The sequence below is a fragment of the Phoxinus phoxinus genome (genome assembly GCF_949152265.1).
Source record: "Phoxinus phoxinus genome assembly, chromosome: 3".
Classification (NCBI taxonomy): domain Eukaryota; kingdom Metazoa; phylum Chordata; class Actinopteri; order Cypriniformes; family Leuciscidae; genus Phoxinus; species Phoxinus phoxinus.
Window position 1 is genome coordinate 43,059,374 of NC_136878.1, and position 27,118 is coordinate 43,086,491.

General features: G+C 37.2%; 1 protein-coding gene across 1 annotated transcript; it reads right to left on the bottom strand.

Moving 5' to 3' along the window:
- Positions 1 to 354: 354 nt before the first annotated feature.
- rps6ka4 (ribosomal protein S6 kinase, polypeptide 4) lies at positions 355 to 26,445 on the bottom strand. Its single transcript, XM_079606347.1, has 18 exons — positions 25,589 to 26,445; positions 24,446 to 24,517; positions 23,825 to 23,892; positions 22,968 to 23,118; positions 21,434 to 21,549; positions 20,663 to 20,770; positions 20,462 to 20,542; positions 17,483 to 17,586; positions 17,186 to 17,336; positions 15,270 to 15,431; positions 14,596 to 14,721; positions 14,368 to 14,501; positions 11,731 to 11,824; positions 11,279 to 11,449; positions 8,188 to 8,385; positions 7,802 to 7,961; positions 5,191 to 5,354; positions 355 to 1,319 (listed from the first exon to the last, which is right to left on the bottom strand). The coding sequence occupies exons 1-18, from the start codon at positions 25,674 to 25,676 to the stop codon at positions 1,107 to 1,109; spliced, it is 2,361 nt and encodes a 786-aa protein (XP_079462473.1). The 5' UTR covers positions 25,677 to 26,445; the 3' UTR covers positions 355 to 1,106.
- Positions 26,446 to 27,118: the final 673 nt, after the last annotated feature.

The window sequence follows — 27,118 nt, forward strand, 5'->3', positions numbered from 1 at the left end:
TCACAGAAACCGTCAAGAAACGTCTAAGTATATTTCACATCAAAAACACCAAAAGAGAAATTATTTTGCATTAAAAAAATGAAAACAAATTATAGTACTCGTTTTATTGCCATAGTGGCAAAATTAATATATGAAAAATGTAAGTTTAATAATTTTTTCACATTTTTAACTACACATGGTTGCATCTGTACACAATTTCTGATTTTAATTTTTTTTTTTTTAAATCATTACTGCATACAAGTAAAGAAGATTTTTTTGCACAATTTGGAAGAGGGAATTGTGGTTAACCATCATTTAATGGTCCATATAATATAATATAATATAATATATTTTCTTTCTATATAATTTTTTCTTGTGATTTTGAGTAGACATTTCTTTGAGATTCACCCAAAAGTGTGGGTAGGAGAAAATATCCTGATCAATTTCCTTGACAAAAATACAATGTATTGTAACTGGTGATTCAGTGACTTAGTATGATCTGACTTCATAGGTTTCTAAAAATGTAAAACTGTTTAAAATACTATACCATGCAAACATCGAGAAAACTTCTGAAAGTAGTGATATGTAAATGGCCTGTACACGATTCTCATAAAGCTTTGCTCGGTGGATCATTAAAATCCACTCTAATTCTCACATATGGCTTTGCTCTCTTGCGGCTTTCTTGACCACTATTCCCTAACATTACATCTTTCCCTGATCTCAGTTTCACGCGTTTCAATCGTCTTTGCGCTTAAAGAACTCTCTAAATGCAAGTGGATGCCCACCACATGACATAGCATTATTACATTCATTTTTTTACATGTCTAATAATCTCCTCAAATCACGAAGAAAAAAAATTGCAATGGAAACCCCATCCGAGTTTCCTTTATAATGTAGATCATTTCCTTGGCATCGTGTTTACAGAGAGTCGCTGTGATTAAAAATCCTCTTTTCCTCCAAATGACTTGAAAATATTGATCTTGCCAGCACAGGGTTTTACTCCTCAAGAGTTGAATTTGTCGGCATATCAATGTTATATTATTTCGCTTAGTCTTTTCTACAGGTCTTTTTCATCCTGCAAAGCCTTTGCAACACATTCTCTCACCACATCAGAGCAACGGGAGCTGTCACAGTTTAGGACCCTCGTGGGGATTCAGAGATTGGCTATTCTGCGTCTTGGAATGGGAAGCGGATGAGGAAGAGGAGGAAGTTGAGGAAGAGGATGAGCTGCGTCTCGTCTCCACACCGGTACTGGTCATTTTCATCTTCCGACGTTTGGCTAGCGGCGCGTTGTCGACGCTCTTGAGGAAAAACCCCTCACGCTTCCCCCGGTTAAATGCCTGTGGGAGCAAAGAGATATCATGAGGCAAAGTGTTTTTGGTGAGTGGCTAAACAGGAGAGTCAAGAAAACTCCAGGTGAGAGGGACAGAAACATCTCAGGTGTCATTAAAGTGCCTCTATTATGCATTTTCGAATATTACATTTTACGTGTGTAATGTAGCCGTTTGTGAATGTAAAAGTTCTGCAAAGATTTAAGGATCAAAGTGCATGCGCACCAATAATGTGATTATTTCTAATAATCAGAGAAATGACTAAGATGTTTACATGACACGAGCAGAACTTTTCTCTCCTGTCTACATGTAATTTTCACTACTCTGATTATGTTAAGAATTGTGGTTATTTTTACCGCCATTATTCGCATACCCCTCAGCACAAATGATGGACACGTGCAGTAGGCATGTTACTGGCCACTGTTTTTAGGGGGCTTTCACACTGGGCTCGTTTGCTGCGGTCCGAGCCCGAGCGCGATTGTTCCCGGCTCCCCCCGCAGCGTTGGTCTGATTTCACACTCAACTTGATTCTATCGAACCCTGGTGCGTTTGTGTGCATCTTACGCCATCGCAAACATGCACGGCGCATGATAGAGACAGAACGCGAGTCAATATTGTCCTTTTTATTAATCCAGTGCTATTATGCGCAGCTGAGTGAACAACACAGGTTTACTGTGTGTGTGTGTGTGTGTGTGTGTGTGTGTGTGTGTGTGTGTGTGTGTGTGTGTGTGTGTGTGTGTGTGTGTGTGTGTGTGTGTGTGTGTGTCATAAGGTGGTCTTCTGCTGCTTGCAAACATACTCTTTTGAGGAGACAGTGGATTTCCAAATTTGTTGCCACGGGCTATGAGCGAATACACTGCAGGCTCAGTCTCACTCGTATCCAAGGTAAATCATCAACACTATCATCCCTTACATGCGTTTTATTTAACTAAATACATCATAATCAGCTAAAACGCATGCTAGAAGTAAAGCAAGTCACTTTACTTCCAGAACAAGTGTGCACCCGAGTCCGTGTTGCTTTCACATTCATGCGAACCGCGGACCGCGGCATGGTTCGGGAGCAACCGAACTCAGACCATCTCCTCCAGGTAGTCTCGGGTTCGGTACCCTAGTGCGCACCCGGGTCCACATGACAGCGTTCACATTAGCCATTTTTCATGCGAACCTTGCCCCGTTCCGAACTAAACTACCAGTGTGAATCTACTTTCAATCAAATGCAAAACAATTTCTAAGGACGTATTGATATTGACTAAAATCATCATACGGCACATAGTTTAATGTGAGTGTGGTTACTACGATTATGAGCTTAATCGCATTACTTTGATCTGAGAATTAAAAGTAAAGTCTAATCCCAATAGCCTACGGTCTTAATTGGCTGCCCGCCAACGTCTACTTTGAGACTGTCTTTGGTTCACAGCAGTTTTAAGGAGAAAATACTCCGCAATGGTGTTGACTGAATTTGCACATGCTTTGTCTTAAGCGTATTTAAAACACCACAGACATAAACAACATTAAAAGCTTGATTTTCACCACAGGATGACTTTAAAGGAACTGGAAAGATGAATGTGTATTTAAAATGGGCCATTTATGTAGAAGAAATGTGAAATTATTTTTGAATTTGGAGCCTTCTAGACTGAGAAAAGCCAGAAAATGTATTTTTGGCTTATGGGGATGAAAGACAACAACTCCCAGAATGCACTTGCTTCGCTGCCCTAGGAGGCCACGCCTACCGGTAAGAGATCGCAGTAAACAACAAGGCTATGCTACTAGTGAGTCTCCGTGAGTCTGCCCAGTATTTTGATGTCGCCCAAAATGTCCAGGATTCGGCTTTTGCGTTCTTCAGTTGCCATTCCTCATGTTTACTGTGACGAGCAGGAACGAGACTGACGGCCGCGGAGAACGATGCGAGCCCGGTGGCGTGATTACTGATGAGCGGCGCCGGCGCCTGTGAGACGCACCGGTCTCGTATCTCGTATCTCTCACGGAGGAGCGGGAATTTTCCTAGCAATGTTAAAACGCACATCAAACGATCACTTGTTTAGCGTTCATGTAAACACTACATTCAGATTCACCAATCGGAATGAATTCAGTTAGATTGAAATAAAAGGTGTGCATGTAAACTATGAATGCGACTGCAGAAAGCAAAAGCCGAATCTTGGACATTTTGGACGATCTCGACGGCCGGACATGTCCGTGAAAAAGAGGATGGTCACCGCTACTACTCAGCTTTCTCCACAGAATAAGAAACTGTTAGCTTAGCTTGCAAATAAAGAATGGCTGACACTATGTACATTCTGTGAGTGAGATCCCTCTATGGGCGGGTTGAAAACATGCGGAACAGCGCCTTCTACTGGATAAATGATGAGCTAGTGTTTGTAGTCTTACCCTTATTCAAAGAAATTTGACTTCCTGCTTTTTATGACGCAAATTGACGATTTTTGCGTCATAAAAAGCAGGAAGTGGAACACTTAAATCCTTATTTCTCCCATCTCAGGGGAAAATAAGGGAATAAACCATGACCATTCGAAAATGTGACTGGGTTTCTAAAGATACAAAGTCTAATGCAAATGGGTGAAGTGTTCCTTTAACTGTTTTTTTGTTTTTTTTTACCTTTTTTGTATGTAAACCTATTGTAGGAGAAACCTTTAATATATCATATAAGCATAATAGATGCACTTTATTCAAAAAGTGCACTCAAATATCATTTGAGTTTCAAAGATAAACAAAAGTCTTATCAATGTATTTTGTACTGTATGTAGGTAAGATGTAGATGAACTGGTTAATCTCCCTTAGGCCGTGTGTCACTGTCACCAAAGCGGGGTTTTTCACGCGGCTGGTGTATTTTTTCAAATTTTTTCAATGGGAGCGCTGCGTTTTTAAAACGCCATGAGCGTAACGAGACGCTGAATGCTAGGCGTTTTTTACAGGTCGCCGTGAGTTGAAGTCACTGTCACTTTTTACCCAACCGACCAATCACAGTGGAGGAGGGGCGGGACTAATACCACATCAACCAACTGTCACAACATTCTTTCTGTACAACGACATCAACCAGCAGAGCTAACAGAACAAGTAAACTGTGCCGCGAATATTCTGTATCATAGCAACGAAACGTCAACTGAAAAAACGCTGCACTGCCAAAACCATAGATATACTGTACATAATAAAGGCTAGATGTCTTCTCTAACGTCATCACCCGGTGGCCATCTTGTCACAGGCAAGCTTTCTGGCGGGCTCTGTGGTACCTGATGTAAGGTGAGTGATCTGCACGAACACAAATACTATTATCTCGCTGAAATCTTGACGGATTTACAAACGGTTTGGTTTCTTACAAACGTTATTAATGTGGCTATAATTCTGGCTGCTTGAACATGTTGAAATATATAATATTATAATTATTCATAAGAATGCAGTGTCTACAACTACATCTCTGACGTTTATAACAAACCAACCCTTTTGAAAATCGGTAGAAAATTTAGCAAGTTATGGTTATTTAAAAAGTACATGCACCATTAAAACACAATGTTATGAGTGAGCGAGCTGACTGTGACAAGATGGCCGCCAGGTGCGGACGTCGACCTCCATTGGCCAGCAGCGCGGACGAGACATCTAGCCTTTATTATATATATCTATGGCCAAAACGCTCTCAAGCGCCCACAGCTAGCCATTTTCAGCCGGCTAAAAACGCTTTGGTGGACACACGGCCTTATGCTGGGCAAGGAAAGGATGTACCAACATCAGAAATAATAAAAGCAAACATTATTTTTGTTATTCCATTTGGTACCGCTATTAACTTTACATAACATATAACATTCCTCATGACAAGAATTTTGCTCTGGTGCATCACCACTCAATACAGAAGACAAAAATTTAAACACTCGACCTTGTAGGTGGCATTGACATAGGTACGGACAGTCGGGCCGGTGGACTCCAGAACATCAGGGGTGCAGAGCGGGGTGGAGGACATGACGCCACCTCCCTGAAGCCAGGCGTTCTCTTTCAGAGCCGAGAGCTTCAGCCGTCGCTCAGGATCTACGGTTAACAAACCTGTGAAGATGAAGAGGGAGATAAAACTTGAGATGGAAGCTAATTTGGGGGCTGCCAATATAAGGATCCTTCAGCCACTAAACCACCATCCTCAGGGACCATCACACTCTTTCCTTCCACCAGGGCACTGAACCTCATCCATCTCAATCTAGATGATCAAATGACAGCTATAATAACAAGCACTTGTGCTGAAATTGGACTGAAATGCGTTCGAGTGCCTGCGGGTCTCTGATGGCTGGGTCAGGAATCACTCATCGAAAGCTTTGGAGTGGTATAAAGGTATTAAAACGTATTTCACAGCTATTTCAGGCCGTAATCAATAGAGGCTCCAAGTATTGGGTGAGCGCAAGTAAATTTCACATGTCTCGGTGCTCTAAACCCATAAAGATTGCAGTTCAGTAACTATGGATGATCACAAACAATTTTACACAAGACTTCATAAACTAGAAGATCCTGTAGTAAGGGCTTTTCTGAGTGAAATCGCAATTGGACCCTAATCTTAAACCTGATTTAAATGGCACACATTCAGGTTATTCAAATGGATTTTCTGTGTAGGGAAGGATAATAGCCAATCTCAGAAACTGCCGACTGATTTTGGAGCACTGAGACAAAACAGGCTACAGGACTGAGAAAAAAAGAAGAAAAAAACTAAAGGGAATCTATAGCTATAGTCAGACAGTTATCGTTTTAAACATTAGGTAATTTCCAAATTTACAGGGGCTAGTCTGTGATTTTATTGCCATCTGAATCCAGAATGTCAGTGTTTTTTTCCCACCACCTGCGCAAATGTTTTTAACAAACGCCAAGGTCGTGTGTGAATTTAATTGCCGTCTGTATCCACATTTCAGAGTTTGCAAGAAATGATCAATCTAAAAGTTATTTTGTACACTTTTGAAATGCTGGAAACTGTTTAGAGTAATAATAAAATAAAATAAAAACTTTTAAAATAGGCTATTATTATTATTATTATTATTATGCAACTAATCATTTTACTAGTTGAACAAGCAGTTGGGTCAAATGTTTACCTTGTAAAGAGGTTGTGTTAACTTATTTCAGCTCATTTTTAAAATGACATCCATGTAAGATGAGAAGCAAGACAGAAAACCATTTGAACTACAGCTTGTCAATTTTCCTATTTTTAGGTAGGATATATAAATGTATTCAAGTGATAAATAGGATATTGTTTTCCTATTGTTAAAATAAATATGAATTTATTCATATTATTTAAATAAGCACACCTGTACTTTTGGGGTCAGAACTGCACTACATTTGTATCATCAAAATGGAATCTGTTTACTTCTGTTGCTAGGTAACAACAATGCAGGAGAAGGCGGCAAAATGGATAATGTTGTGTGCCTCACTGTTGCGCCTCAGTGCATCTACTGCAAATGCACTACAAAGGTTTATCCTTCCACTCGGCTTGCAGTGTCAGTCCAGCTTGTCAGGAAAGTGAGTGTGGGCGCGCGCACACACACACACACACACACACACATTGGGTTTCTATGTTTTATGGGGACTTTCCATAGACATAATATGAGGTCTTTCAAGGTGGCCGGCGGTGGGCGGGGGGTGGGAGGCGGGAGTTATACAAAGCACATATACTGTTACAGGAGTTCCTCAGGGATCGGTTCTTGGACCTCTCCTCTTCCCCATATACACTATATCACTGGGACACAGGCACATGGTTTGTCCTATCATTTTTATGCTGATGACACTACTTATTTATACTCTATCACTAATAATATACAAACTGTACCCCAGACCACTTTTTTTATGTAGACTGAGGAATGGTTTGTGGATGTGTACCCTAGTTTGTAAAACAAGACCCACATCATTCAAACAAACTAGAGATGCACCGATTGATCGGCTGGTGACCGGAATTGGCCGATTTTCATGTGATCAGGAGTGTCGCGTGAACAGCAGTGAAGCAGGGGTTTCGGCACCGAGTCTATTTTTGCTGCACTGCTCACGCTCAAATAAAGTGAAAGCAAACTTTTGATGGACAAAATAAATATGATTCACACAAAAAGTGCCCAAAATGCACAGAATTTGCATTTTGCATGTTCTTTTAACAAGAACTGGAGTAGCTATGTCAGAAAAGAAAATGAAGGCTCAAAAATATGTATAGAAAATGTATATTTATATTGTAAATATAAATGTTTGTTTTTATTATTCAGTTTGGGTAAAAGTATATGGTGTTTTAAAAAATATATATATAGAAAATAAATATTTGTGTGTGCTGTAAAGTGGTTAGAAAAAATGAAATCGGCATCGGCAGGTCAAACTCAATGAGAAATCGGAATCGGCCTAGAAAATTGTAATCGGTGCATCTCTAAAACAAACCAAACTCAAATGAATCCAGGTGTTCAATATTATTAATAATAAAGTCATCCTTTAACAAAACATTTTTTTTACCACCCAAGTTTTGATTCTTTCACTATAAGTACCTCTCACTAGATCTTTGGCCTCTTCGGACACACCCTTCCAGGCTTCTCCATCCAATGAGAAATCTCCTTCTTTGATCTTGTGCATGATGTCAGCTGCATGCGACGATGTCATGCCTTTTTTCTCACTCTGGAATGGAACTTGACCAGAGAGCATGGTGTACTGGAGAAGAAAAAACAGAAGAAAAAAATATATTAATAATATCAGCATGTATCGTTACATTTTTGGGAATTTATCAAAATACCAGAGCAAAATTTTCAAATACAATAATGTGTTAAATTTCTCTATTTAATCAATTTAGCATAACGTAACATTCCCCGACACTGACCTCTCCCCTGACTAAAACAATATGGCAGCCCAGGCAATACATATAAACACTCACACCTACCAAAATCACCCCGAGGCTCCAGAGGTCGCACGCCTGGTCATATCCCGAGCTGTGGAAGAGCTCAGGCGCGGCGTACTGCAGGGTGAAGCAGGGGGTCTGCAGGGGGGCACTCCCGCTCCCCGCTGGAAACAACCGCGCAAAACCAAAATCAATCAACTTCAACACGGAGTCATCCGACTCATCAGCAAACAGCACGTTCTGCCAGGGGAGGAGAAAAAGAGAGAGACAATACGTGACACACTGCTATGCATTAACACGATAAACCACAAGAGGTTCTGTTACAGTCATTTGACTTCATGTGCATGTTTCGGCACTGTTGATCCAATTATGATGCATCGCAATGTATTGAAACGTGCAATGCGCATCATATTGTGAGGCGTTTGATCTAAGTGATGGCTGAAAGATCTCATTTAGGAAAAAAAATCCCACTGATGAAGATTAATGTCGACAGTCGTCAGATGTGGACGGCGCATTAAAATTCCACAGCGCGAAGACGAAATCAGCACATGGATAGCTGAGCAGAGAGTGAACGCTGAATACATAACACCACAGAAGTCAAATCAAGCTAACTATGAGTGATGATCACACAGCTGACGGGAGATCTGAACGAGACTCCGACTAAAGCACGGCCAGTTAGCACTGCGACAGATGCCAGCATAATGCTTTCCTCAACGCTTGACAGCATCCTTTTATACGTTTAGAGAAAGAATTGATTAAAAAAGGCACTAAGGCTGCTCATTTCTTCATTCTATGTTAGTCCATCCATCCTTGCGTCTCATTTATCTGTTCGCTGTTCTATTGTTCAAACCTCAACAAATCTACACATTTGTTGATGCATATCGATTCTCAACAATCGACACTGTTTCAATATTAATTTTTTACTCGTTTATTGATAAACTGATACCAGCTGAGCTTTTACACTCTCTCTCTTCTCTCTCAAACCGCAGTGTGTGTTTTAATTAAATAAGCTCATGATCTGGTGTTTGCAGCTCGGTTCACAGTAAATGCAGCTGAGCCCATTTTCTGCATATGCTGTGAGTTTAATGTGCATTTGGGACACATGCACCAGTTGTGCTTTATTTTTTCCCACATTCGCATAATCGCCAACATTTTTGTGTGGACAGATGATTACAGCATTTTACTAGATTTGTAATGGGAAGGTATTGTATTGAAGTTATACATGCGAGTATCACGACAACATTAGTATTAGTGATATATATAAATATATACAGTTTCGGACAAAATAGTTTTGGAGGGCCAAAATCATAGACTGACATGGTGATGTTTAATTAGTTATTTTGATGTGAAACAGTCTCAGCTTTCAAATTATGAAAAAAAAAAATGCATGTCATTTTGATGCTCTTTAATGAGTCGTGAACCGATCATCTCTTCAACTTTAATACTAGTCACAGCACGAAATTAATATGATGAGCATCAGAAGATATGTTGAAAAGAAACGTTACAACTTACTAAAATGTATAATGTCTCGTGTAATCGTTCAATCGGTGTTTTAACCGGGGAAAGATGTCAATCTTGCAAACAATGTCACATAACATTACATTCACATCAGATAAACCATTCAATGAATTTAAGAGCAATATATGCGCTACATTACATATTATATTTTTACTTAACCTGTTGTCTTCATTATTTAATTTGTTTGAATAAATCTGCAATGAATAATATCATAAAAACTGCATTGTGTGCAATTCAAATATTTATATACTAGTTTAATTTGATATACAACTAAATTTGATTAATTAATAGATTATTAAATACATTTTATTTTTGTTTTTCAGCTCAATCAAAACTTTATTTACTCCTCTCTGTGCTGATCTGTTCCACTTATCCATCATAATCTTCCTAGATTTTACATTTACTGAAAGTGTGAGTGGTGCTTGACGTGACTGACACAATGATTGGGTGTTTAGAGTCGTTTTTTTCGAGTGGTTACAAGCAGGGTTTGAAATTAACTCCCGACAACTTGCCAAATGCAGGTAAAAATCAACTGTGGCGTGTAACGCTGTCAAATCACTAGCCAATTTGGCGTGTTATTTATTATGTTGGGGAAATCTGCGCAGATTTAGCGTAAATACTCTACTTGTGAGTCATCATGATATATTAAAAACAGAATCTGTGCATATCTACGTCTTACTTGAACATGCAACAAATACGCAACAAATAACGTTGCGCTTGTTCATTTGCATTGAAGTAATAGCGAAGATTAAAAAACATTTGGTTACCGGAAAAATACATTATTATTTTCCAACATCCTATTTTGATGTTCTTTGTACTGTATTGATCTGTCCACCTAAAACACATTTTTGGTGAGGAGGATGAAAGAGGAAGGGAGGAGATGGCTGGATGACAGGATTTAGTTTGAATAAGAAATTCATGTATGAAATCCAAATATATATATACCGTATTTTCCGGGCTATAAGGCACACTTTTTTTCATAGTTTGGCTGGTCCTGTCACCTATAGTCAGGTGCGACTTATATATCAAAATGAATTCATACTGACTGAGATGAACCAAGAGAAAACATTACCGTCTACAGCCGCGAGAGGGCGCTCTAGTTAGCGGAGTTGTTCAGAAGCGACACGAGGAAGAACTCAATGGATTCAGTGTTGTGGAATGAGATTGCTGGAGCTTGGTCTTTGCTTACCGGTAACTTGTTGGACTTGCTGGCTAATGTTAATTTAGCCTATTCAGCCTCCCAGGTATATGTTCTTCATGCTATTGTGTAGCTGAATAACTGTTAATGTGTTACGTTAACACACCGGACACCTATTCAGCCTGTTGTTCTGTGTGCTATTGTGTAGCTGAATAACTTGCCTTTCCAGATTAAATGTCTGTTCTTGGTCTTGGATTTTGTGAAATAAATTTCTAAATAAATGCGACTTACAGTCCAGTGCGACTTATATATGTGTTTTTCCTCTTCATGACCTATTTTTTGACTCCGGAGCGACTTATAGTCCGGAAAATATGGGTAAAGTTAATTTCAAACCCTGGTTACAAGGGTGTTGCTAATTCCCTTTCCCCTTATAAAAATCAGTAACATCTGTAATCATTTCGCTCTGTATCTCTCTACCTCTGGTTTGAGGTCTCGGTGTACGACTCCAGCCTCATGCATGTAGCTGACCGCTGACACCAGGCTCTTCATCAGCTGACTGGCCTCCCATTCTGCAAACATCTTCTTTTTCCTTATTCGGTCCAACAGCTCGCCGCCACGCAACAGCTCCATGACCAGGTACGTATGGTACTGGGAGAGATGGAACGGAGAAAATGGGGATGAAAAATAAATGTAGTAACATAAAGGGATGGAGTATAAAAAATTAAATAAAATAAGAAGCAATACAAGAGGACTAAAATGTATTATATATGTGACCAGGTATGAAAGGCAAAAAAAGATTCATAAAGTACTAATTTTAATTTAAAAAACTTGAATGTTTTTTAAGGCTATGGTTATGATTAGTCTAAAACATTATAATTAGCTTTTTTTTTTAATTTTTATTGATAGCTAGGTGTGGTGCAAAAACATACCTGATCGGTATAGACCTCGTGGAGTGTGACGATGTTCGGGTGAGATTCACACTGGCGTAGTGCTGCGACCTCTCTCTGAGTCATGGCCTCCATCCTACAATGACAGAAAGACTCTGTGAGTAGGGAATCGTCAACGATAATATCGTAATTGTTGATGTGCGAACTGACATTATCAAGTATGTCACTCACTTTACAAAAACACTCCTTTCACTGCATGATGTAGCCTATTAGCCTAATGCAGTTAAAATGGCAGCAGAAATTATTTTGCGCATCTTAGAGCAACAAACACCCATGTTTCATTACTGAATTAATCAGCTTTTTTAATGAATTATTTGAGTGAATGATTCATTAACCCATTAACAAAGACACTTTAGTTTAGTTTCTGCCGTTCTGAACGAATCATTTGAATGAATGATTCAATGGCTCACTCATTAAGACAGGGACTTTCCACCACCTACTGGTGGTTTTAGTTTCATATTGGGCTGGACAGTATAACAATATATGCCACTACTATGGTATAAATTGTCTATTTTGTTAAAGATTTTGCTATTCAATTATCTAAACAGCTTTAAAATTACTGATATTTATACCATTTATTTATATGAAAGGTTTCAAACATAAAATGATGCAATAGTATTTAGTTCTAAATTTTCATTATCAGGACACCATTTTAAATAGTTTTCTTAGTCTGTTTATTTGTTCGGACAGTTTCACTACAAGACATTTTGGAAATTTAAGATAACAAAACATAAAATAATATGTATTATTTAGATTTCCTAAAAAATAATTCAAACATATATCAATTTATTCTATAAAACCTATGTCATGAATTTATCAAATTGTTTAGTCAGGAAATAATGCACTTGGACACAAAAATATGCACACCATGTCATTGACCCGCATACAGTGAAAACTATGCAATATAATATTAAAGTTCTGTACTAATTCTAACTACATGTTAAATAAGCCTACTGTACCTGAAAACCTTCATTTATTCAATTCATATTTTTGTTAAATTATATTTGTCCTATTGTTCGAAATTAGCTTTTTTCTTATTTTTAAATTAGATGACATAACACAAAATAACTATATTGTTATATACATCGTTATCGTGAAATAAAATGTCATATCATGAAATAAGATCATATCGCCCACCCCTAGTTTCATATTTAAAAACATTTTGTTTCAATATTCAAATTTTAATTTTTTACAATTTAAATCTAAAAGTATTATTTACGCAATTGTAATTGCAGAGCAAATGTGTGTGTATATGCCACCTCTGAGCCATATTAAATGCATAGATGAGCAAATGTACTAAATACATGTAATGAAGCCCTATAACGTTGTATTATTCTAATTTAATTTAATGATGAAATGTAAGAATTTGACAAAAGATGATTGATACGTCATAAAGTTTAGAAACAATTATTCATGAACGGCCTAAATAAGCCAAGATACCAGCACAAAAACACACTCAGCAAAATATTATAGAATTAAACGTAATACGTAATATGCTATCAGTTTCTGATGCAGAAAAGTTAGTTCATGCATTCATGACCTCGAGACTAGATTACTGTAATGCTCTATTAGCTGGTTGTCCTGCATCCTCAATAAACAAGCTACAGTTAGTCCAAAATGCAGCCGCTAGAGTTCTTACCAGATCAAGAAAATATGATCATATAACACCGATCTTATCATCTCTACACTGGTTACCTATAAAGTTCCGTATTAATTATAAAGTATTGTTACTGACTTATAAAGCCCTAAACGGCTTAGCTCCAGTTTATTTAACGGATCTTCTATCGCCCTATAATCCATCGCGCTCTTTAAGATCGCTAAATTCGAGGCTTTTGGTTATACCTAGGATATCTAAGTCCACCAAAGGAGGGAGAGCATTCTCACATTTAGCTCCAAAACTCTGGAATAGCCTTCCTGATACGGTTCGTTGCTCAGAGTCGCTCTCCCAGTTCAAAACTAGATTAAAGACGCATCTCTTTAACCAGGCATTCATATAAATGTTTTAATCTTACAGTTAAATCCGGCCTCTAGTTCATAACCGCCAGAGGAGAACTGGCCCCCGACTGAGCCTGGGTTCTCCCAAGGTTTTTTTTTTCTCCATTAGGTCACCTGATGGAGTTTTTCGTTTCCTTGCCACTGTTGCCTTTGGCTTGCTCAGTTGGGGATATTCAATTTAATGAATCAATCAATATTACTATTGATTAGCATTACCAAACATAGACGTTTTATTATTATTTTAATTTAATACTGTGAAGCTGCTTTGATACAATCTGTATTGTGAAAAGCGCTATACAAATATTCTTGACTTGACTTGAATTATCGTTATCTACAAAATCCCAGAAAATGTTCTCAATATCAAACACCACTAGTACCAAAACCTTTTAGATAGTGTTTTACATTAAAGGTTAAAGGTTGAATTTGTTCAGTCGTTTTGAATTACTTATCTACTAAACGAACATATATTTTTAGAACATTGTGTTTGTTTTCTCCTGATGCATACCTTTGTTAATTCATACGTAGGAAACCTCAAGTAATGACTTTAAAACCTCAAGTGATGATATAAAGCATGTGATTTTTAATGTGCTTTGGCAATGAACAAATCTGGTTTAATGTCTCTACCTTCGGCTGATGATTTTCACAGCGTATTCCTGGCCACTCTGCCTGTGTCTGCACTTCCTGCAGACAGAAAAACTGCCCTCGCCCAGTGGCGCCCCCAGCAGGCACAGCTCATAATGCTGAAAGAACTGAGAGTCCTGCAAAAAGACAGAAGAAACAATGTTTTAATGTTCCCCACCGCAAAATAATTTTTTTTTTTTTTTTTTTTTTTTTAAACAGGCAGCTGTGTACCTTTAGCATAGAACTGCGCTGGACTATAGCAGAACCGGGCCGGTCAACATTCACATGAGAGTCCAGAACATCCGCCATAACCACATTCTTATTGAACAAGATAGAAGGAGCCACAAAGGAGTAGCCCTGAGAGAAAGAAGAGATTGGATCACTACAGAGATTGATTTAGCAACAGTAAAAAAAAAAAAACAGGTTGAACCAGCCTAAGTGGTTTGTTGGTTTTAGATATTCTGGCAGAATATTCTACTCCTTAAAAAAAAAGTTCAGCATAAAAAGATTTGGAATGACAAGTTGAGCAAGTAAAGATTTGTCACTTTTGGGTGACTTATTTCTTTAAACTGGTCTAGCTGGTCTCCCAGCCTGGTAAAGCTGGTGTTTGGCTGGTTTGACTGGTCTGGTTTGGTTCAAGCTGTATGTTTCAACAGTTAAAGCTGAACAAAAGAACATCATGGAACAGAGTATAACATGGCAGAGAAGGTGTTGAAAAGTGTGTGTTGTGACTTGATCAAGGAGACTAGGTATAAAGTTACCGAACTGAAACTCTATGTGTACAGTTACACTATCTGTTGCTATTAATAATGGAGGGCTGTGGCAGGAAACCAGGTTTAATGTATTGTATGCATCTCTATGAAAGGGACGCAGGGACGGGTGTGTTTGTGTGCGTGCGCGAGTACCTGAAACAGACGGTCTGTACTAGGTGGTGTGCTGGCAGGGGAATAGACCGGATCCATTCCTGTAAACTCCTCTGCAAAGTTGCCCACATCCAACTCATTACGTAGTTCTGGTCGGAATGGGCTCTGAACCTTTTTCTCTGCCAAGTCCGACCAGTTTAACCCCTAGAGAGACCAACCAGTTGAGGTTTGTGACAATCTACAGTGACACCAAAAAGTATGTGGACACTTAAGCCACTTAAATATGTACGTATGAAGGTCACTGTATTAGATAATGAAGTATCAAGTACCAGTTTGTTTGTTTAAGATTAAAAAAAAAAAAAAGGAACTAAAGGTGTTAAAGGAACACACCGACTTTTTGGGACTTTAACATTCACTGTATCCCCCAGAGTTAAATAAGTCCATATATACCCTTTTCATATCCGTGCGTGCCTTAACTGTCTGACGCACACACCACTAGCCTAGCTTAGCACAAAGACTGGAGGTAAATGGCTCCAGCTAGCATACTGCTCCCAATAAGTGACAAAATAACCCCAACATTTTCCTATTTACATGTTGTGATTTGTATAGTCAGCGTGTACAAATAACAAGGTCACATGAGACACAGCCATCTTCTAACCGTATACATACTAGGAACTATATTCTCAGAAGGCGAAGCACTGCTACTTCTGTGGAGGGATACATCAGACAGAGTTACGACACGCACGGAGATGAAAAGGGTATGTATGGACTTATCTAACTCTGGGGGATACGGTGAATAAACTAAAGTCCCAAAAAGTCGGCGTGCTCATTTAAACATTTTTACACCACAAGGTTTGTTTTACTGCTAACTGAATGAGGGGGAAAAAACAGGACTTAATTGTATCCATTGGTTGGTGACTGGATTGTAAAAAAGTGAGAGAAGCATACCAGAATGGAGGCAGATATGAATGCAATTATCTTAACTGCACCCCGTTTATCTTATCTCTTATTGTTTACCTTTCCAATCATTAATCAAAATATAATAATTTGCTCTGTCTCTGGAATGACTTTTCTTTTCAGACATCACCAAGCCCTTTGGTTTTTCAACCCCTCCCTAGAACCACCTATAATAACTATCATTCACGAACTAATCAATCCCTGATAAAAAAAAAAAAGCCAGTCCTACATTTTTCCTAAAAAAAAATCAAAAGTAAAATGGGTTGCTAACACAACTACTAAAGAGAAATAGAGAAAAGCTGAGACAAGGATGGAGAAATTATTAAATTATTAAAATAAAATTCTGTCAATATTTACTCGCCCTCATTTCGTTCCAAACCTGTAAGACTTTCAGTCATCTTCAAAACACAAATGAAGATCTTTTTGATGAAATCTGAAAGTTTTCTGTCCCTCCGTTGACAGCTACGCAACTACTATTTTGACGCTTCAAAAAGTTCATAAAGAGATCGTAAAACTAATCCATACGAATTGAGCGGTTTAGTCCAAATTTTCGGAAGAGACACGATTGCTTTATATGATGAACAGATTTAAATTAGGCTTTTATTCACATATACTTTTATTTACGTAGTTGCGTAGCTGTCATTGGAGGGACAGAAAGCTCTCAGATTTCATCAAAAACATCTTCATTTGTGTTCTAAAGATGAACGAAAGTCTTACAGAGTTGGAACGACATGAGGGTGAGAAACTAATGACAGAATTTTCCATTTTTGGGTGAACTAACTCTTTAAATAGACATGAACACAGTCAAACTGCGCCATCAGATAAGTGCTAAATAAATGTCACAGTCTCGGTCAATGATCTGGGCCCTCCAAAACTCTTTCGGACGAAACTGAACATTGATTTTCACATTTTTGGTGCATCACTAATTAAAAGATTACAACCACATTAAACACAGAGATCAAATGTGAGGAATAAAAACAGCTGAAAAACAAAAAAATAACCTTGAAGAAAGGATGACACTTGATATCCTCGGCTCCTCTGGGACCAGAGCCCAATCTCTTATGAGGGTCTTTCACAAGTAACTTTCGCAGGAGATCCTGAGCCAAGGGCCCAATGATCGAGGGGAACGGAGGCTCACAGCGCAGGATGCGTCTGCCAGACACAGAAAGCTACTTTAATTCTGGTAAATAACTTACGAGATGCAATCATAACATATCACTGGGAGTTCAAACACTGTGTGTATAAGGACGTGTGGAGAAAATCATTGGGATCACTGGAGGTTTGCGGGCGAGACTCACTTGGACACCTCACTCTGGGAATTTCTCTCTCCTTCCAGAGTAAACGGAGACGCTCCCGTCAACAGCTCAAACATCAGAATCCCCAAACTCCACCAATCCACTGACTACAGAAAGGGGAAGAAGGAATTATCATGTCATCAATCAAAAGGTGGAGAATCTCTCGAAAGCCTGTCAATAGCCCCATTAAGATGGTAAATGTTTCTCATGGGCACGTTAGGTCAATACAACAGGATTTTAGGTGATTTTATTGCCGTCTGAATCCAGATTGTCTGTGTTTTTCTCACACCACCCAAGTAAAAATCCCCAGGTTGAATTACAAAGTTTTTGCCAAACACAAAGTTTGTGTGGTCATTTTGTTAAAAAAGTAACTAATTTTACCCACAAATTCTCATTACAGTAATGCAAAAGTTATCTACCTAAATGTACCTAAATTTGTAATACTTGATTTTATAGCTATAACATGGAAAGAGAGATATATATTATTTAAAAGTTATTGTACAAATACATTCTTCCATCACACCTTAATGTGCAGAAGCAGAATATAATTAAGACATTTGTAGGTGAATAATAACAATTTATGTAAATAATAACAATGTTTCCATACACCTATTTTTATGTGCATTATGGGATATCGCTAGGGCTGCACGATTAATCGGAAAAAAATCACGATCTCGATTCAAACATAAATGCGATCTCATTTCTTAATGATGGCGATTCACAAAAAAAAAAAAATTACACTGCCTACGTAGCTTCTCTGCAGGGACAGCATGTGCTGAGTGGGTGCTGCTAGATCATTGACGGGGAGCTGCGCAAAACTTGGTCACTAAATATTTAATATTCAGTTATGTTAATGATCACAATTAAAGTTAATTGTATTAAATTGAACAAGCGCAACATTCAGCATTCAATCAAATAGGCCTATTCTAAAAGATGTACTATTATTAATAATAATGTTATTTCAACACAATATCTCGTTATTTCGAAATAATATGTGTGCGTGCATCTGTAAATCCGGTGACACGTGTATTGATTTTTATTATTAAACAAGTGTTTTCTCTAAAAGTGTCGACTCGGCTGCCAAGATGAAGTTGACGATCGCCATCTCCGTGTGAACGCGCTTATAGAGAGAAATGCACATAAATAAGCCTAATAATGGATTACATAATCAGAGAGTAGCCTTTTTCTTTTTTCGTTTTGAATTATTTCGTTTAAAGATATTTCAAGCTTTGTGTATTTGATGTATTTGTCATGTCTGTGTGAGGCATACACTGAGTTTCGTTAAGTTAGGATGTGCTCTAGTTCACGTGCGCAAGTGAGCGCGCGTGCGCTTCCGTTATATTTGTTTCGTCGGCCTATTCATTAAATACAGGCAATTGGTTGATGAAAAATTTATTAAAATTAAGATACAATTTCTACAAAACGAAATTCACTTTAAAGAAAGGCTTTCTATAACAACTTCAACGGTCAAAATCATGTCTGACCCGCTCCATGTCTCATATTGCGCATCTATCTTACTCGGTCGTGCTGTTCACTTTTCATAAATCAACATAAATGAAAAAAAAAATAACATTATAATATTTTAACAAACATGAAACGTGCTTTTTTTAATGGCTACAACAGTAGGCCTATAGTAGGCCTACATAGCCTACTCTCTATTTGTACAAATTTCTGCACATTAATTTAATTCTGAATTTTGCACACACGTTGAAAGGCATTTGTTCAAAAAAAAAAGTTCACGGATAATTGTGCATGCATTTATTAGCCTAATCATTATGATACTAAAAATCCTAGATGAGCCCATAATATGAACTAATTATTTTCTTTAAGGGGTCTAAAATAAAGAAAAGAGAGTAGAGACGACTGTTTGTTACTCCTGCAGACCTGCACTTTATTATACTGAATGTCCTGTTTTTTTGTTGTTTTTGTACTTGAGTGAAATAAATTTTGGTTGAAAAAAATGAGAATCGTGTAAGAGAATCGTGATCTCAATTCCCATTGAGAAAAATCGTGATTCACATTTTAGCAAGAATCGTGCAGCCCTAGATATCGCATTTTAAAAAAAAACGTTTGATGGAAATGCCAAGATGCACATAAATTCTAAAAATGCACATAAAAAACTTTTGCGTTCAAATGTTGTGGATACATCTTTATCCGATATGACGACATGCACATAAACTACAATGGAAACACATTTATCAAATAAATCCCTCGATGCAAAACAAACAAAAAACTCACGTGACTTTGCCTTGACAGAGCATGTGATTGGATAACTGAACTAACCAGCGGATCAGTTTCAAAGTCTGTCATCATCAGAATGATTTGGTATAATGACCTCCCAGAAGTGTCTCTCATGAATGCATTTACAAACACTACCGTAGGTTTTCATCTGCAAACTCGCCAGACATTTACGACGTGGGAAAATAGAGCCACAGTGGCTTCCCCGACTGCAGGAACTTCCATTTTAATTACAGATATTTTGTACCTGTTTCCCAGGTGACAATTTGAACACATGGATGGATGAAAACTGTGATTTATTCGCAAATGTTTTATGCCATATTCCAATTTTACGGATACCGGTAAGTTAAATTCGCAATCCAGTGAATGAGAAATACAACTCAAAAAGCCAAAAACAAACTGGTTACATTTCTAATATTTTGGTAGCACTTTATTTTACTGTCATGATCCCCATATGTACTTATGGTAGTATTTACAATAACTAGGTACTAACCGTAAACCAACCTTAACCCATGTAGTTACCCTAGATTACCCTGTACTTTATTGAACTGTAAGTACATCTAGGTGCGCATTTGTTGCGTAAAATAAAGTGCAACAACTTTTATTTAGAAAATTGCTTAATTATAAAGAAAATTATTTCACCCCCCAAAAAAGTTTTCTTTGTGCAATTATATCTCTCTTTTTTCCCTTTCGATTCTAAATGTTACATGCTTTTGTGAGATTAGTCAGATAATTTTCTCTCACCTTGCCATGTCCAGATTTCCCTCTGATAATCTCTGGTGCCATGTACTCTATAGTGCCACAGAATGAGTACGTCCTCTCTTTCTACACATGAACAAAGCATATCAGCATGACAACTGCACACTGGGTCACAAGACAATATGGATACAATCAGAGAAAAAAATATAAACTACAGTTATTATTTATTCGTTTTTATTTCCCCACCTCCTCTTCCAGAAACTCCTTACTCAGCCCAAAGTCTGTCAGAACCACATGACCATCACTGTCCAACAAGATGTTCTCCAGCTTAATGTCCCGGTACACAATGCCAAGCTGGAAACACAAAACCAAATAAGGTTCTTAGAAAAACCTGATAATCTGTTAACAGTCTCCATAAAAATATCACCATAATCCCTTTTTTATAGCCAACACAATTTCAAAGTTTGATCTAAAAAAAATGTATCATAAAATATTTCTACAAAACAATTATTACAAATGAAAAGTATTGATAAAATTGAATTAGCTGCATTAAGTGATTTTAACTTCACCAACTTGTATATCTGTAAGTGTGTATCTAATATCAGGGTTCGTACAGATACTGTAAAATGAAATTCAAGAACCTACAAGGACTTTTAAAGCACAATTGTTTTGGTTTTCAAGGACTTCAATCAGAGATCGCATTTAGCAAACAATATCTTTATCTCTCCAATTCTAAAAAAAATCAGATCAGACGGGTTGCAGCGTTAATTTTATGTGAAAAGATTGTTTTATGAATTAAATTAAACACTAATTTCACATATATTGTCTTTCAAATTCAAGCACTTTTCAAGTTCCTTTTCATAAATATTGCTGTTTTCAAGGGTTTTCCAGGTCTTAAATCTCAAACCGTCAAATTCAAGTACTTCAAGCACTTTAAGCACCTCCTACGAACCCTGTAATATTTATCAAAAAAAAAAAAATATGTACAGAAGACACTACAGTAGCTAGTAGTAGTACCTTGTGCAGGTGCTCCAGGGCCAGAATAATTTCCCCCACGTAGATCCTCACCTCATCCTCGGAGAAATGATCTCTCTGATACAGGTGCGTAAACATCTCTCCTCCACTCACATAGTCTTGCGAAACAAACACACACTCACAAAATTGTCCAAACAACATCAACTTACTAACGGACAAATAGCTAGAAGTCAGAGGTGGGTGGAATGACCAATGTCTTAAATCATTGGGGATGAGTAATTTTCCATCACAGTAACAGCATATATAACAACACAGTTATTATTGCTGAAAGCTTGAAGACTACACCCCATATATATAAAAATATATTAAATATATATAAAATGTATATATTTATACTTTTATGTGATTAATAGTAATTTGTGCTGTCAAGTGATTAATCCTATCTAACATAAAAAAGTTTGTATATGTATATATTAGGGCTGTCAATCGATTAAAAAATAATCAGGATTAATCACATGATTGTCAAGTGTTAACTCGCGATTAATCGCATTTTTTATTTGTTCTTAATTTAATACTTTTCAAGTTTGTAATACTCTAATCATTATGGACATGGATAAATATAGATGCTTTATGCAAATGTATGTTTATTATTGAAACCATAGTCAACACAGAGCATGAAGACGAGACATGTTTCAAAGGTCATAGATGATTTTCAAAGAACTTGTCCATGTCTATTAGACACATGAAGAAAGAACAAAGAAACACCAGGTTCCCATTACTTCTCTTTCTTTGCACTGAGCAATTTACTAAAACAAACATGTTTAGATTTTTGAGCATGACAGGGCAGCTCTTCTGAAAATGCTAATTATTATTTATTATTACATTAGTTTGTCTCTCTCTGTGCCCATTTTGATGAAGCTAAATTCTCAATAAAACGGCAACACTGTGTATCTCCATTTCTACAAATAGGGGTTGGGCCACGGGTCAAACAAAAAATACGTGCTGCGTTAATCACGCATTAAAAAAATGAGTGCCGTTAATATGATTTTGCGTTAACGCGTTATTAACGCACTAGTGTATATATATATATATATATATATATATAAACTTAATATTAATATATTTATAAACTTTTATGTTAGTTTATAAATAGCTAGAAGTCAGAGGTGAGTGGAATGACCAATTGGGAGGAGTAATTTTACATCACAGTTTACATCACACACTACTGTGTTATATCAATATATATTAACACTATATTAATATATTTATAAACTTTTATGTTAGATGTGATTAATCGATTTGAGAGCACAAATTTTACTGCATTGTAAAAAAAAAAAAAAAAAAGGCGATACACAAAATAATTTTACAACTTGTGAATAAAACATGCATATTTTGGGAGTACGTTTTACAAGAATATATTAATTCAGTCTTTCTACTTAAAAATGAATCATGTAAAATTCATTGTTTCTTTGTGATTAATTGTGAAATATACCAGTCATGTCTATGTAAAAGGTCAGTCAAATTGCATATTAATGCTGGGTAACGCGTTATTTGGATAGCACACTCCTGTGCTTACCTAGTATGAGATGCAGTTTGCTTTGCGTCTGAAAGGCGTAATGGAGGGTGACCAGAAAGGGGGACTGGCGGATGTGTTCCAGCACCTGCCGCTCTGTTCTGGTGTGCTCAGCGGTCTTTGCCTTCTGAACAATGGCTGCTTTCTTCAGAACCTGCAGGGGGAAAGATCATAACATCATTTCATAATAAGAATGAGACAATAAAAAAGGTTTTTATACTTTATTTTATTTTGTGTAATAAAAATGTTTTTTTTTATAGTTTTAGTTGATAATAAGCATGTGAAGAACACAACAACAACAAAAATAATGTCTCATTTGTTAACATTAGTTAATGTAATAACTAACATGAACTAACAATTAGCAATACATTTGTTACAGTATTTATTAATGTTTGTTAATAAAAAATCATCAAAATTGATGTTTTATGTTAGTTCGCAGTGCATTAACTAACAAATACAACTTTTGATTTTAGTAATGTATTAGTAAATGTTGAAATTAACATTAACTAAGATTAATTAATGCTGTATTAGTATTGTTCATACTTAGTTCATGTTAACTAAATTAACCTTATTGTAAAGTGTTACCAAAATGGTGATTTCATTCAAATCTGCTGTAACGCTAGACAAAGTGACAGCTGTATAAACTAACATAATGGCCAATTATGTTCCAGCAGAGTAATTATTTTTATGATATGTTTGAATTATTTAAAGATATCTGTATTTTTTTATGCCCCTTAATAAAAAAATTAAATAATATGTAAACCTATTGAGCACATTATAACTCTCAGAGCATATTTTTGTATGTTTTTACTAATTGAAGGACAAGCAAAAATTAATGTGTGATAATAGACAGTACAAACCTTCATGGCGTAGAGTTTGTCTTTATCATGGCCACTGATTTTTCTGACAAGGAATACTTTCCCGTAAGCTGATAAAGAGAAGGAAAAGCATAGATGTAGCTATTTAAAGGGATAGCTCACCCAATGTGTATTAAACAAAACCTCAGCTTCTGGGTAATTTCTGCACTCAAACAAACAACGTTTGAAAAGCCCCTAAGAGTCCCTGCATCTGCCAATCAGACTGTGGTAGAAAAATGTATTGTGAATTCTACAAAAATTACTTAAATGCTTCCTGTAATTCATTTGTTGTTAATAAGCCAGCATTAAAGATGCACAATGTGTTCAGGCGTATGCTAGGTCTGATCACATGTGTGGAGTCTCTAGTTGATTATTACACTGAATGACTGAAAAAAATGTGTTTGGCTCATTTGCAGTGAAAAATAAATGTCGGAGATATAAAAGTGAATATCAACATATATTTTGCTGCTAATTTATGTATAAAATATGTGATAGATACACTCCATAATTCAACCTCATGGCCATCATTCATAATCACTTTGTCCAAGTATAAACATTCCCAATGACCTTTACGGGATGGACAAATCAGTTACGGGATAGGACAGGACAGTGCACTGCGCTCACCTCCAGTGCCAAGCACTTTGAGAAGTTCAAAGTTCTCCATGCCAACTTTCTCAGTGTATCCTGTGAGGTTTGCTGGGAAGAGACAAACAGTGGATTTACACAACAAATCTTGCCCTCGACTCTTTAAATCCCCCCACATACATATTTGAATAAATGTTATACAGTGAGTGCATGTAGATGCAATGATATACTGTAAACATCTGACCGATTCCATTTTTACGTATGGCCGATAACATAAATGACTGAAAACATGAGATGGACAACTCTTTAAAGACTTTAAAATTCCGTCATTAATTACTCACTAACTCAACCTGTAAGACGTTCGTTCATCTTCGGAACACAAATGAAGATCTTTTTGATGAAATCTGAGAGTTTCTGTCCCTCCATTGACACAACTACTTTGAAGAGATCGTAAAACTCATCCATATGAATTGAGTGGTTTGATACTGAAGACACACGATCACTTTATATGATGAAGAGATTAGACATGTTACATTTTATTCACATTTAAAAATTGATCAGCAAACATAAACAGAAGTGTAACAAGAATTAACCTCATTGGTTCTCGAACGTCAAGTGAATATGCTTGACCTTACATTTACCACAACTAATGTGTACGTTGATACATGTTTAAATCTGAATAAAAGCCTAAATTCAATCTGTTCATCATATAAAGCGAGTCTCTTCAGAAAATTTGGACTAAACCGCTCAATATGGAATAGTTTTACGATCTCTTTATTAACTTTTTAAAGTGTCAAAGTCGATGTTGCGTAGCTGTCAATGGAGGGACAGAAAGCTCTCATATTTCATCAAAAAGATCTTCATTTGTGTTCCGAAGATGAACGAAAGTCTTACAGGTTTGGAACGAAAGTCTTACAGGTTTGGAACGAAAGTCTTACAGGTTTGGAACGAAAGTCTTACAGGTTTGGAACGAAAGTCTTACAGGTTTGGAACGAAAGTCTTACAGGTTTGGAACGAAATGAGGGTGGATAATTAATGACAGAATTTTCATTTATGGGTGAACTATCCCTTTAAATACCATGGTACACATAAAAGTACCGTGTTTTTAGCATCAGCATGCTACCACCACTTTTTGTAAAGATATCAAAACACACACCAGGTTAAATGAATGCAGTCACCTACCATTCGTGATCTCGAGTTTAACGGTGCAAACTTTACTGCTGGTTTCCCGGTCGGAGTCCTCACCGCTGCCACTACTGTCTCCCGACATGATGGCTCTGACTTCTAACAGTATTTGATCAGTAAAGTGATTTTGACAGCCCACTCTTCCAATGCACAAACATCTATATTATGTACAGCAGAAGTCGACGGGTTTCTGTTATAAAACGAAACTTTGCAATTTATGACAGGGTGAATGACATGTTTTTGTTTTTTGTTATTATCTCAGCTCACAAATCCCTTTGACATCCTGCTGTGAACACTAATCTTCATGCACGACCTAAATATTAATCTCCACTTTTGATAGGCGCGCGGGCACAGCGATATAGTTTAATATCTTTCAAAACAAGGCGACGAAACACGGTATATTCAACACTTGAAATGCAGTTAATTGATTATTATGTGGGCCATAAATGGCTGTTATTTCCGTATTTCCAACTTCGACGCAACTGTCGTGAGCTCGTCTGCAACCGCAGTGAAGATCGCTGTGCGAGTGTTTACATTTCAGCTGATCTCGTTACCGCTGTTTTAGCTTAAACCCCAATCAAATAAAGCGATATTTGCTCCGCTAACGAGTTATACTCTGGTAGCGTACGTGCTAACTATCAACGGTGACAGATCACGTTAAAAAATGTCCTTAACAGCGGATTAACGAAAGCTGAACAAACGTATTTAAGTCCTTTGCTCCTTCCTTTCGGGTGTAGTTATGCCTGACTCGCGTTAAAATATGCGTTTGTTGTGGAAAGGAAATTAATTGAACGATAAATTCCTGGAAGAAAGTGTAGTAAGGACCATTTCAGCTACGGAAGCCGAAGTAGTGCGGCTGTCTGATTCGCGAACCAATTGTTGTTATGAACCGGTTCTTTTTATTGATTTTGTCGAACCGATTCACCTCTTAAATCACTCGAATTCTAAACTTGACTGTGTTCATTTTCTTGAGGATGGAAACATAAGAAGAGATGTGCATTATTTGTTCATATTTATTTCGTTACAAAACATGACGTAAACACAAAGGGAACCCTTCTGTACTATGACTCGAAAGAATCACTTTCTGAACTGGTTCATTAAAATTAACTGTTCGAACGAACCGATTCGCTAGAATGATTCTGACTTTCCGATGGCAAGTGCCGCTATTGGAATCGGCTTCAGAGATGTGTGGTTGGGTTGGGTGGGTTGGTTCCGGTTGGTTCTCTGTGTGTAGGTGGTGAAAGAGAAAAGCTGGTGCAATCCAACTTGCCAACTCCCGTAATAAAGGACAGCCTCTCCCACTAACGACACTTTATCTTGCACACCCTTTTTGGATCTCAAGTTGTTACATTCTATGTCATGTGGAAGGTCGATTTTGAGCGGTTATCATTTGGATTGCATTTAGTTTAGATTAAGCTTGTTATAGCTGACAGATGAGAGAGGTTAATAAAAAAAAATGCTTGTATGCATAAGCATAACACTTAGCAAGGCATATTGGCACACAATATGGGGTAAGTTGTCACAAAG

What these genes read in the sequence shown, in the direction of transcription:
- rps6ka4 (XM_079606347.1), bottom strand. Translation starts at nt 25,676, where the DNA reads ATGTCGGGAGACAGTAGTGGCAGCGGTGAGGACTCCGACCGGGAAACC. An exon ending in GTACAGACCGTCTGTTTCAG is followed by an intron (nt 14,722 to 15,269) that starts GTACTCGCGCAC and finishes TCTTTCTCTCAG; the next exon opens with GGCTACTCCTTTGTGGCTCC. An exon ending in ATGTCAATGCCACCTACAAG is followed by an intron (nt 1,320 to 5,190) that starts GTCGAGTGTTTA and finishes TTGCTCCCACAG; the next exon opens with GCATTTAACCGGGGGAAGCG.